The following is a 14013-nucleotide window of genomic DNA, read 5'->3' on the forward strand; positions in this document are numbered from 1 at the left end:
TAACTCGTTTTTTATTTCTTTACTTCTTTTTCGCATTCTTCTCATTCCTTTCCCTTATTTATCTCCTCTTCCGTGCCATTCTTTTGCTCTTTCTTTCTTTCGCTCCCTTTTGCGTCCATCTTTCTTCCTTTTTTCCATCTTCCTGTCTGTCTTTCTTTCTTGCTTTCTTTTTGTCTATGCGTCTTTATTTGCAATTTTCCACAAAGATTGCAAAAAACCTTTTTTTACAACTCTCGTTGCTTCCTTTCTTTCTTGGTTCATCTTTCGTTTTTTATCCCTTCTCTTTTTCCCTTCTCCTCTTTGCTTTTCTTCTTTCTTGTGCTCCTTTGATTACTTATCCTTTTGATTCCTTTAATTCTTTATCTTTCTTTCTGTCTTCTATTTTTGTTGTTGCTTTTCTTCACGTTTTTAGTCTTCCAATTTTTTATTCTTTTCTTTCTGGTTTCTTTTTCTCGTTCTTTCTTTTTGTGTTTCTTGTTTATGGCTCATACTTTCTCTGTGTGATATCTTTTTTCTTTATCCTCTTTTTTGTTCTCGTTTCCACCATTTCTTTCTTATTCTATTCAATCTTCCGCTATCTATATTTCCAATTGTCCTTTAACTCTCTCTCTCTCTCTCTCTCTCTCTCTCTCTCTCTCTCTCTCTCCCCCTCTCTCCCTCTCTCTTGGCATTTCGTTTTGTTGAATTTTACTCTATTTTTGTGTGTTTTTTTGTTTTTCTCTGTCCCTTTCTTTGTTTCTTCTTTTTTGTTTTTATTTTTGTATTGTTTTTTGTTTGGCTTTGTTTTTTCTTTTTGGTTTCTCTCATTTTCTCTCCTGTTTTTACTTTCGTTTCTTCTCTTCACTTTCTGTTTCGTCGTTCTTTTGTCTCGCGTTCGTTCTTGCATCTTTTTTCTTTTTATATCTTTGTTTTTGCTTATTTTTGTTTTCCGTTCTTTCACGATGTTTTTCTACTTGTTTTCCTCTCAAGTATTGTGTCTATCCAAGTATCTTGACTCATTTTTCTTCGTCTTTTTCTTTTTTCATTTCTTTCTTTCCTTTCCTTTTTCTTTCTTCTGTCGTTTTATCTCTTTCCTATCTTCCTGATCTCGTTTCTTTCACTTTCTTTTCGTTTCCGTTCATTTTTATTTTTTTATCTTTTTCTTTGATTTGGTCAAAAAAAGTGGTGCTGTCTGAAAGGTAAATTCTTTCTGATTGTTATCTAACTCTTTGGTGAGCAATTTATAGACTACCAAGTCAAGATTCAGGTCACCTTCCGTTCTTTCGAAGGACATTGCGTGCAAAGCTCTTGCGGGCTTGCTCGTTAAGTTTTAGAGTTTTGTTTAACCTTTTGTATTAAATTGCTGCCAATTGAGTTAAACTGTTTGAAATATTGAATGAGTGAAATTTAGAGCACGCAAAACGCACCATCTGAAGGGCATAAAAATCACTCGAATAGCCAAAATGGTCAAGTGAAACTTTTGCATAAAAAGACACACACGTATACGATAATCGCTTAACCTATTATCATTGCACAATCCTAATAGTTACTACGTGAATTGAAGGCCCCTACTAAACTTCTTAGTCCCCTCAGGCTACGCCTCTCCCAACCAACTGAAACAGGCTGCAATTGATTAGAGCTGGCACTGGTCGTTCGAGAGCACTTCTTCCGACGCTAGTCGGTCATGTTTGGTCTTTTCTTCATCGTTTTGTTTTTCAATGCTGTTTTTTTTATCGGATGGTTTCTAGAAAATCCGATCTGACTGGGTTTTTGCTCATTACAAAGTTTATCAAATTTTTCAGTGCTGCTTGTATTTCTATGGATTTTTTTTTGTTTTACCTACTTGTCTGATTGTTTTTTATTCGTATAACCATCTGAATTTTGTCCTCAAAAACGGAATAATTAACTAATGGAGCGTCTTAAGTCCCTGATCAGTTCTCTTAGATCCTTACGCCTTCCCTCTCTAGGAGTGCGATTCACCGAAACTTGCGAGACGTAGAATGAAGAGGGTGCTTAGAGTTTGACAGCGCCCTCTCTCCCCTTTCTTTCTCTCACACACTTACACACACACACACTCTCTCTCTCTGTCTCTCCTTTTCTTTCTCACACGCTCTCTCTCTCTCTCTCTCTCTCTCTCTCTCTCTCTCTCTCTTTCTTTCTCTTTCTTTCTTTCTTTTTCTACACCAACTCCGCCTTCCGCGTGACCCTCTTCACCACAAATAACCATACCCCTCTGCAAACTCCACCCCGTCCCGCTTCAACCCTTCTCAATGAAGCCCACTTATGCACCCCTTTCTATTCTTTCCCTCTCATTGAAGCTAAAGCTAGCCACTATTGAGGACGAGAACCGCTCGTCAGTCGTTTGAGAGCAAGTTGTCCAATGTTTGTCATTTGAGCTTTATCGTTTTTATAGAACTGAATTTTCATGGCACTAATTGCATTATGTTGAGTCTGGGTTTCATTTTCACTGGAGTTTTTTAGTCTTGTAACCTAAAAAACTTAAATCAATTTTAAGTTTGCTTTGTTGAGCTAGTTTGCCGTAACTTTCGAGTGCATTCTCTTCCATTCACTTTCACTATGCATTTTTCGTTGACATGTGCCAAAAAAGAAAAAAAATTGCCCGGCAAGTTTGACTTTTTGAGTGCTTGTAAGTCCTTGACTTTTTGAGTTTTGCATGATCTAAATTTCTCTCTCATTCGCAGTTTCGAGCAGTTGAACATAATTGACGCCAGTTACTACTTAACCTTACTGCTTAAGGTTAGCTGAACAGTGCGCCTAAATTGGTTTCAATTTTGTTTTAATCTCATCTACTAAATGGTAGTCTGGATTCTTTGTTCTGTTGTTTTTGATCCTCCTGAATGTTCATCGGAGAAAAACATGGATTGTTTTATTCGAAAGCCCCTGTAGACTAGATTTTTTCCATAGTTTTGTGAATTTTGTTTTTCTTGTGAAGATATAATGTTTTGAAATATGCTTCTCTCCGAAAAATAATTTCAATAGAAACGATATTCATTTGATGGCGCAATTTTCAAATCATTATACGTGGAAATACTTACAGAATAGAAAATGTGCTCAAATGTTTGATCAAATTTTGTTTTTGCTGAGAGGATTGAAAAAATGGTAAATTTTTCCTAATTATACAGGGAATTATAGAGCGTCAAATGAAACCAGGTCTCTTAATTTTGTTATTATAGGACCAGTTCTTCAAACAGAAAATGTCTTGGCTGAAGAGATGCAAAACATGAGAATTTCGAAGCTTTTTCAACTTGAATATCTACTTCCATTCCTTCGATAACTTAAAAATATCAGGAAGCCGCGAGAGAATTAAAAAGATCAATTGAATGACACCTAAACGAGATTAGATAACGTAGATACATTAAATCTGAAGAATTTAGATTTTAAAAAAGCTTTGTTGAAAGTTTTTTTTTGAAAAGACTAAGAAAACGTACAGAAGTTCATGGAGGTTCTGATTTGACTTAAGGAGGTTCTGATTTGACTTTTACTTTGAAAATTATTCATCGTTGCAAATCGTTTTAACTTGCTTTTCAAACTATTTTTTAATTAACATCATTTCATTAAATTCGATAAGTTGTGTAGATTTATTTCAGTTTTTATGCTTTTATTTCAGACTTTATTGGTGATTGGAAAAGTATTTTATTCGTTGAACTCACAGAAACATCTTAATTTTTAAGAGACTAGTTTTTAAATTCCCGTCAAGTGTTCTTATTCGCAATTTGAGTGATCAAAACAGCATCTTCATGATTATTTGGGATATTATTGTTTGTTATAGCTGCGAAGCTGTAAGGTGAATGGAGCTATTTTGCGGTGCTCTTGGTTTTTTTACGACTCGAAGACGAGTATTGGTTTTCTTAAGGTTTTTTTTTTTACTGGAAGTACTATTCTTTCAGACGCTGTTTTGACCGAAAAGCGAAAGTGAGAAAAGTTGCCATGTGAACTAATTTTTTCTGAGCGAGAGAAATTTCTTGATCATGCGCTGCGTTTTTTGAATGACTTTTTAACTTTGAAGAGTAGTTTTTGACTGAATGGCACATATAGATAACCGTTTTTAGCCGGTGTTTCATTTAAGTGGTCCAGTTTTTTGCTTGTAATTTGGTTTTTTCGGAAAATAATTTTTTGATGCTATATTGAAATGTAAACCTAGGAAATTGATGCCACAGTGTTTTGCAGAGCCTGAAAATGCGTTTCAAGTTCACAATTCGTACATTTTTCTTGATTTTTTAGTTATTTTTTGCCTTTTTTTCGATTAATTTCTTCATATTTTGGATCTTTCAGCCGTCTTTTTGTCAAAAATCACGTAATATGACAAATTCCTTTGATTTTATACTCAACGCCTCTTTCTACCTCGATGTAATTTTGTTTTATAAAATTGTACATATGTTAATCCGATTTTGGTAATTTTTTTCCATTTTTTGTCAATTTTTTTTTTGGTTTAAATTACTAGAAATAATCTTTTTGTGCTACATGAGGGATTTTTTCTCGTTTCAATAAAAATTCAATCTTTTTTAACGTTAAGTTTTTGAAAAACAGTTCAAAAAATTCCGTCTTAAATATTTTTTGACCAATTTTTTTGCAGAATGCTTCAATATTTCGTATGTTTGAATTCTGCTTTTTCTTTTTTTGTTCTGTTCAGGAGGATGGACCCTTGTCTCGGATGACTTGTTGTCTTTTCTATATCTCGAATGATAACAATGAATTGTATTCGTTTTTCTTGATCTTTTTAATTTGATTTTTAACTTTCAAAAATCAAGAATTAGTCTTGGTTACGGTGTTATTTTTATTGTGTCCACATTCTTTTTCATCCTTCATTGTTCTTCACATTCTTGTTTGCATCATTCTAGCTTTGTCCTCGCACCTACAGTTATATTGGTTATTTTGATTTTTCCAGTTGTTAAAAAATGATTTCACTTTTTCTTAGATTTTTGTCATTTCCTTGGTTTGCAATTGATTTCATTCCAAATAAGCAGTTTTGAGAGTTTGCTAGAAAGGCTTTTCCAAAACATCACTTTATTACTGTTTTCTGCTATTTTCTTCATGCGGTAGTATTGTTTTAAAATTATTCTTTGCCTTTGAATATTATTCTGTTACTTAGGTCTTTTCTATTAATTCATTTTTGAATTAGTATGAAATCATGTTGTCTAACATATATACAACAAGGAAGAAGTATGTGTTGTTTTTGTTTTAAATGCAGTGATTAAAAATATAGTTGTAGTTGTTTTCTGATTCTTAAATTTGAGCATTCTTTTTTGAAAAATTTTACTTAGTTTCTAAGATTATTATCTGCCCTTTGCTTTCGCGATCTTTTTGAGTGTAGAATCTTAAATTATTTAGGGGCAATTGATAGCCCTGTCAGCTTTTTCAGACTATCAGTATATTAACAATCCTAATTATTTCGGGTTTTAACGTTACCAAACGTTTTTAATAATATGAAATTTTGCTGCATTTCGTTTCTCTCGGTGACAGTTAATTTTCGCCAATTTCTAGATCAGACCTGGGGAGGTAATGAGTTAATGGTTTAATAGAAAAGGTTATGACTTGAGCTGCAATTACGGCTTTTTTGTGAAGTTTTGACGCTTCGAGTCGCTTCCGGAATTCTTCCGGTTGTTTTTTTGTTTAGTCGTCTGATGCTCTTTTTCGTTTTACATTTGTTCACACAGCAAAGCTGAAAAAGTCAAATTTTCTGAATGACTACTTCCTCCCGCTAACGGCGTTTGCGTGCGTGACGGAATTTCTCACTCTCTCTGCAAAACTTTTTTACGTGATTAGATTTTGATCATAAGTGACTTACCCATTCAATAAAATGACTTTTGCACTTCAAAACTTAAGTTCATTCTGAATTAATATAAGGTCAAAGGAACTCATGTGTAATGAAGGTCCCTAGTGAAAAGGCTTCTGCGCAATGACTGGATTTTCTAATTTGTTTTTCCAATCCCTTCATAGTTCATTATAGGCCTAGTTTTTTGTTTGAACCAAACTTCTCTTTCTCGCTAGTGGTTGTTTGTTCTCATGCGGCATTTTGACATTGATTTTCAGTTTTTTTCATGTTTTCAGATTTTCAAATTTTTTGATCTGATTTTTTTTGGAAATGGTTTTCCCAATTCACTCATAGTCAGTTCTAGGTCTAATTTTTGTTTAGTCAAAGAAAATTTTTTAAATTGTACGGCAGGACTTGTCCTGCTATGTTTTTTAATTCACTTTAGCTTTTGATCACGTTTATCGTTTTACATAAGTCACGATTTTCACGTTTGACTTCTGACTTACCTCACTCACTTTTTCAACTATATGGATTTTAATTTCTTTCACGCATTGAATTACGCAATGTAGTGAACATGGTCAATGTCAAAAGAGCAAAATCAAAAGATACGAGTTAAACCGATAAAGCCCGGTCATTAAGTCATAGTGCATTTGGTTATCAAAGTTCATTAAAGCGATTGCTTGCTGATATTAGTACTAAGCTTAATACCATTCAGTTTAGAAGCTGAAGTAAGTATAGGTTTAGAATCTAACTGAAACTGCATACTGAGTTAGAACAATTTTTCAAACTCGGGAAAAAATTTTTGTCAATTTCTATCTCTTTTTTTTTTTCTGTTTCAATCCTGATGTGCGTCTAGCGCGTCAACTGCGGTTATTTTCCGGCAATCTATGTTTATATTAGTACGGCATTTGTTGCTGTATCGGTAGCAACTATTCAAGAAGCTCGTCCTCGTCTCGGATAAGATTGAACAGTTAAACGAAAAACTACTATTATTCAGTTTCTTTCCCCTTTGAAGGGAGAGCGCAAGGTCTCAGCATTTACTCCTTTTCATAATTTTGAATGAATGAAAAAATTTTTTCAACTTCCAAGTCCTGTGAATTTTACTTCACTCTGGCACCCATCATTGTTGAATGCTTAATCACAGGTGAAGGATTGTCACTGGTTGCCGGAGTTGTTGCCTCCCGGATGCCTTTTAATCCTCTCCACAACACCACATGATCATTCTCACAGAGCGCTTTCATCCAACAGAAGTGACGTCACATTTTTCGACCTAGTCACCCCTGACACTTTGGACCACAAAAATCAGGTCTGTATCCTTGGTTGATTATCATTGCTCGATGGCAGTGCTTAATACGTTGAAACGATAAATTGTCGGAGTGAATAGAAATGAATTACCTCTTTTTGTATGATTAAATCGAGGGATATGGTCAGATACAAAACAAGGATGATCGTCTGTTGTTTTAAAGGGGATCATAATTAACGTGAGAATTTTTTGTTGAAGATTTTGTCGTGTCACTTTGGACCCAGGAAGAAGTTGGAGGAACGTCAAAAACAGCAGATCATCAAATGTGAACTGAGTAACAGTCCTGTTTTCCTCGCCGCATTGGCTAGAGAACTGCAATTATGTGGTATGCTATCAATTGTATTGATCTGTCTTATTGGTGCACGGAGTAGAAAAATAAACATTACTTTGTTCAAAGGAGTCCTGAGGGCTTCTTTTTATTTTAAGAAGTGCATTACCATATGCGGATAATACAACAATGGAGGAAAGCTTGTCAGTAATAAAAAAGTATGACATTTTTGACGGAATGTCTTGACGGAATTATGGAGAGGCCGACCCCAAAGAGAGCAAAATATTTGTTGTCCAAATGAGACGGCAGAAATTATAAGTTGATGTAACATCAGAAGCACCCTTTGCTATTAGGTGGCTACATGTCAGTTGATCGACAAGTGGAACAATACGTGGCCTGTAGCAATCTTCGTACTCTGTGGCATCTGGTGATATTGAGGTGGGCGAATGACTACGGTTGGTGCCCTGCCACACAGTCAGCGATCAAAAAGCCCGCGGACGGCAAAGAAGGTAGCCTAATACACCATAATTATACTGAACCAAAATAAACAGATAATCACCACGTTAATAGAATTCTACTAGATCATGGCGCAAATTTTAAATTTTGCATCCTGCGGATTTTTGACTTGAGGATTTTTCTCGGCTATGATGAATTTACTGTGAATTTATTTATGTAGAAAAGTGGACGACAAAGAACAATTGGATCATTGACATTCTTCGGCTGCTCTGTGTGTCTCGCAATGGGCTATCTCAGGAAGACCTGATCCAATGTCTGAAGTCACTTGGCTACAGAGGAGACAGCCACTCTGTCGGCACTTTCGACTTCATGCAGTTTAGAGCGTGTTCACAGCAGGCTGTCCTGTGTCGGAGGAACGGCCTCTTGTACATTAAGCATACTCTCGTCAAGGAGACCGTCTTCTACTTCTTTCTGAGTTAGTAGGATTTTGAAGATTTGATTTAGTGTTGCGCTATTTTTTGCTCGGAACATGAAAAAAAAATCATCTTAGCCCTCTAAATTCATTCTGAGTAGTGTTTCTTTCTGATGATGTTTAGAAGGTCATAGTTTTTAAAAGCCGCGAAGCGATAGCTGGGGCTATTATTGGCCTTCTCTTGGTTTTTAATAGACGCCCTCATCTTCTCAGTCGGCTATTATAGCGCTCCTATTTTTAGGACTCGAAGAGGAGTATTGGAGAAGTCCTTTTTTTTAATCAATTTTATTGGAGTGATTTTTGAAGCGGGAAATGAAACGCGTGAAAAAATTTGGAGTGATTTTGGCGCTGAACAAAAGTGAAGAGCGGAGCGAAAAGAGAGTGGTTTTTGTTCATACCGCTGTTTTTGAGAGAGCGAGAAATTGATGTGTGAAAAAATTCTCTAAGCGAGCGAATTTTTTTTGTTCACGTGCGGCATTTTAAAGCAGTTTTTTTCAATTATTTTGGTTAAGAGGTTTGGTTATGATTTTGTTTTTTTTTTATTGGCTGGTTTTGGTAGTGGTTTGAAGGTTTCTGGAAATTCATATGAATTTTATGATAATTCGGAGGTTTTTAATGTATTTTGCTGATTTTCGGGCTAATTTTTGCGTTTTTTTGACGATTATTTTGTTTTACTGGCTCAAATGGGTATTGAAGAAACCCCTTCTACTTGAGCAATTTTATGATAACAATTGGTTACAGTTTTGTGGGTAAGAATCATTTTTTTTGTTGAGAAATATGACAAAAAAATTGCGAAAATTGGAACTATTTTTCTTAATTTTTTGCAGTTTTTCGTTTTTCTGTTTTTAGCTAAGTTTCTTTGCGTATTATGACTTGCCTATTGTTTTGCGAGCATCTGGATACCCTATTGACCGAAAGGAATGTTTTTCGGATATATATGTTTTAATTTAGTAACTTTTTCCAGTTTTTCAGTGAAAGTTGTTAAGAGCTACTTTTTTTTTATAATTTTAGCCTAAGGTATTTTTCAAAATTCACATAATTGAAACTTTTGTAAGTACTAGTTGTTTTGATGAAGTTATTTTGGCAGAGATAGTTTTTTCGGGATCTCAATTTATAACAAAATTTGATCCTATTTTTTATCATATTTTAACAGATTTGATTTTATCGTTACATGATTTTACTTTTTTTGTTTCATGACTTTGTTTCAAGATAATCAAAAATTAGTGAGGGCACGTTTTGTTTGATGAGTAGTTGGATGGCGTTTAAATGGATTTTCACTTCGAGTCGTTTCCGGAATTCTTCCGGCTATGTTTTTTTTTTACTTCGTCAAACTTTTTTTCGCTTTACCATTTTGCCGCTTTTTCGATATTTTGCGTGAAATCTTTTTGACTTCTCTAGGCTAGTTTCTCTCTTCTTTCATTCTGCTAAAAGTGATTTTGAAAATCAGTTGCTCAGGAAAGCAATTCAAAATGAACAGAGTCACTATGAAAAATTGAAGTCAGAAATAGAAACGGGATAAAACCATAAAGCCCAATTTTAGATGCCAGCTATTTGAACGTCGTTACTAAAGTCCTAAATACCATCTCTGGTGCTTATTGGTATTGATAGTAGCCCCTGTAGCCTCTCTCTAAGAAACAGAAGTATGTTCAATTACGAAATGCCATCAAAATAAATCGGACTTAAATTTTTTTGTACAAAAATCTTTTTTTTTTTCAATATCTTCTATTTGTTCAATCCCAATCATGCTTATTGGAATCAACGGCGGCTATTTTCCGGCAATCTGCCGGGTATGTTTTACAATCCAGGAATTGGGTTGTATCGGTGCTGTCTTTTTTGTAAGATGTTTTCACACATTTTTCCATGACTTTGAGCTTCCAAAACGGGATAAACAGGTAAAGCTCGGCGGGCATTAATTGCTAGAGGACCTGATCTAGCTTTAGTAGACTTTATATGCTTAATGTGCTGAAACTGCTGTAAGTTTTCAGTCTCGTATTTGAGTTAACTAATAACTTTTACTGAATCACGTATATTTTTAAGGATATGGACATTCCAAATTTTATCAACATTTCAAATAGTTGTTTCTAATTGTTTCAAGCCTTTTCAAAAGTTTGTTCTTTTCTAAGTTTTTATAGTACCGGGGTCACCAAAACGTTTAAAACTTAAAACTATGGTTATGAATACATGTTAGCAATACATAATCTAAGATTTTTAGCATCTTTTTGTAATTTTGAATTAATTTTCTGGGTTTTGTCTGCCCTCTCTTTGGCTGGTATATAACCCAAATTTTTATTAAACCGCGAAGTTATTCGCATTTTGTATTTTTTGGCAAGAAATAACCGGTTTTGATGAAATTAGTGTCTTTGAACGTAACTATTAATTTATTTCCAATTTAAATGTAATTTTTGTTTGCTTTTTAACTGCTTTAGCGGCGAAAGCGGCCACTTAATCAGTAGCCAATCTTGCTACTGGGCGCTCGATTGATTTTAAACAAAGCTGAAAGGGCTCCGAGGACAATAAAACTCATGATTGTTTGAGATTTTGTTTAAAAAAACTTGCTTTAAAAATGCACTGTGGTTTTTGCATCTGTTTGTTGCTTGTGTCCGGAAAGATATGTGTGAAATGCCAATGTGGTTTGATTGATTATCGGATCTCGTTACCTGAACAACCAGAGTATCTACAATTCATGTTCTGCTTTTATAATTCTCAATTAACGTTAAAAAAAATTTTTGGCTTGTGTTATCGAGTTTTTCTGTTTGGAAAACTCGAAAACCTCTCAATTGACTAACAGAAAAATTCGATAACACAAGCCAAACATTCTTTTAACGTTAATTGAGAATTATGAAAGCAGAATTTGAATTGTAGATACTCTGGTTGTTCAGGTAACGAGAACCGATAATCAATCAGACATTGCCATTTCACAGATATCTATCCGGACAGAAGCAAGAAACAGACGCAAAAACCAGTGAATTTTTAAAGCAAAATTTTTTTAACAAAATGTCTAACATTCTGAGTGTTGTTGAGTGGTTTTCGAGTTTTCCATTCAATTCTCTGGATTGTAATTCAGGGACTTTTCCTGCTTTGTTTTTTTTCTTCAAGATTTTTTAACGACCATATGACGTCACAATCACTTAAATTTGCGTTTTGTTTATTCGTTCATGCAGTTTAAACTGTATTGCGTGAGTGACGTCTTTTTTCATTCTTAGCGTAGAGTTTTTTTGTTAGCATGGTAACGTTTTTGGTCACAAGTGACTTACCTCACTCAAAATTGACTTCCTCACTCTGAAATTGAAGGAATTTATGCCAAGTCTCTGTGTGTCAGTCCAATTGAAGATGGTTAAAGAGCAGCTAATAGAAGCAGCAATACGTTGTTCAATTTCTCATATTACATCTCAGCATTCAGTGAAACAAAGAAATGTCTTTTGGTGTTTTTTTACTATCTTTGTGATACTGTAGATCTACAAAGCTAGTGCGGCTGTTTTTGGCAATCTGCCAGCTATGTTTAGAATTTTCGCAGATGAAGATTTAATCAATTCGCATTCACGGCTTCGACGGGTAGAAGATTTGTAAATTTTCGACTTTTTGAATTTTTATTACGGGAAAATGTAATGGCCTGAATGGATTGAGTTATATTGTGTGTTCAGCATGAACGATTTACTTAATTAAGTTGAGGAAAGGGAAAACTTTTCTTGACTCTTCTGATTTCTATTGAAGGTTCTGCAAATTTCATCGATGATTCACTTAAAATGGAGGAATTAATAAGGCCCTGCACAACAGTTGAACTCTTTATATATGCTAAGCTGTATGCTGAGCGTAGCTATGTTGCGGTGTTCGTGTTTTTATTTTACAATTCAAAGAATGAAAGAATTGTATTTGTGTTCTGTCTTTTTCTTGTCAATTAAAAGTTAAATTGGAGTGGTAATTTAGGATGAGCGAAAATCGAGTAGTTGTAAGCCGTGACAAGTGCTTTTTAAAGTGACGTGACAGAATGAGGTTCAAACAGATTTTCGGGTTTTGAGGGCAATTTGAGTTCCGTTTTTCGTTTCATTTTCTGTGCGAATATTTTTAAAAGGCAATACTAATGTTCTATTAATGCATTGTTGCACTTGTTTAAACCCATCAAAAGGCAACTTATTGTTTTCAAAAACTGACGATATTTGTCTTCAATAAATAAGTCATTTTTTGTTTTGCCTGTTTTTCTCGATCTGTCTGTTGTTTTGGTAATTAGTGTCATCAATTATAAGTTCCAGTTGCTCTTTTGGTGCATATTTAAATTAATTAACTGATTTTAGTTGAAATTAACGGTTTGAACAAGGTTGACACTAAATGTTTTCGAAAAAATATTAGCGATTTTTTTGATATTTTTATCTCTTGTAATTCTTTTTTTGTTTATTTTCATTCAATTAATAATAGCCGCCGTCGGCCTCTCTGCGGCTATCTTTTAGGCGCTCTCTTTTTTAAAATTCGCTTTACCTTTTGATCGTTTTTCGTTTTACATAAGTCACGATTTTCCCGCTTGACTTCTGACTTACTTCAATCACCATTTCAACTGAATAGAACTTAATTTAAATTCTTTCAATTAAGCAATGTAGGGAGTACGGTCAAAGTCAAAACAGCGAAATCAAAAGAATTTGGATAAAAAGTCGTACTGCATTAGTATTATCAAAGTTCTTTAAAGCGATTGCTAGCTGGCATTAGTATTATGCTTAATAGCGTTCAGTTTAACAGCTGAATTAAGTTTAATTTTAGAATCTAACCGAATTTGCACACCCAATAAAAAAATCGAAAAAGATGGGAAAAATTCTGTCAATTTCTATCTCTTATTATACTATATATTTTTTTCTGTTTCAATCCCAATGTGCGTCAAGCGGGTCAATGCCGCTAATTTCCGGCTTTTTGTCCACTATGTTTCTCATTATGGACAGCTCTAAGTGGCTCTCTTATGATTCCCCTTTTGATCAATTTAAATTTTTTTTATATCAAAGAGTTTGTGCTACTTTGACACCTTGTTTTCAAAAAGTATTAGTTTTTTCGGATTTTCCCTTTTTGTGTAGTTTTTTTCTGTTTTCAATTATTCTCATTATTGATGGGTTTCATTGGATTTTTAAAGACATCTGTTTTTTGAATTCAAAGCTGTAGGTTTTGACAATTTTGACACTTGTTTTAGGAGCGTTTTGTAATATTTTTTGTCCTATCGGCTAGTCTCATTAATGAAAGGGGCTCACTTGCTCTCCTTTTAGGCATAATTGTATCTATTTAACTGTTGGCGTTTATTGCCAATAATTCAATTGGCTTTGACATCATTTGCTTTGAACAGGTTTTGAACTTTGAATGTTGCTTTTTGCTGCGTGATGCCCCAACTGTTTTGATTAGAGTTGATATATTATTAATAGCCGCGTCATCAATTCTAGGCGGCTATTATAGCGCTCCTAAATATATTTTTTTACTTCGTCTAACAGATTTTTGTTTCGTCTTACCGTGACTTCTTGGAATTGACTTTTTCAACGACTTACCTCACTCAAAAAATGACTTCTGAGCTCACTTATGAAACTTTAAATTTTATGAACATTTACTTATTAAAGGTCAATTGTGTGCATCTAAGTAGTGCCAAACATATGCCCTAATTCTTGGTTATTAAAGTCTTGAGTTTTTGATTTCGAATATTAATTTTGGGGGATCTTTTCCGTTTGTCCCCCCCCCCAAAATATTGCACGTGCATGACTGGTGGTCGATCTGTCTATTTTATTTCTATAGTTGTTTCAATT

General features: G+C 34.3%; 1 protein-coding gene across 1 annotated transcript in view; it reads left to right on the forward strand.

Annotated features, from left to right (window-relative positions):
- Nucleotides 1-14013, forward strand: part of LOC142340261 (tetratricopeptide repeat protein 41-like) — a 79171-nt gene that overhangs the window by 48693 nt on the left and 16465 nt on the right. Inside the window, exons 8-11 of the mRNA XM_075390860.1 lie at nt 6897-7058; nt 7254-7380; nt 7677-7832; nt 8000-8254. Of these exons, the coding sequence (XP_075246975.1) occupies nt 6897-7058; nt 7254-7380; nt 7677-7832; nt 8000-8254 (700 nt within the window). The remainder of the gene's footprint in view (nt 1-6896; nt 7059-7253; nt 7381-7676; nt 7833-7999; nt 8255-14013) is intronic.

This window comes from Convolutriloba macropyga, chromosome 1, assembly GCF_964194025.1.
Source record: "Convolutriloba macropyga chromosome 1, txConMacr16.3, whole genome shotgun sequence".
In the NCBI taxonomy this organism is placed as follows: domain Eukaryota; kingdom Metazoa; phylum Xenacoelomorpha; order Acoela; family Convolutidae; genus Convolutriloba; species Convolutriloba macropyga.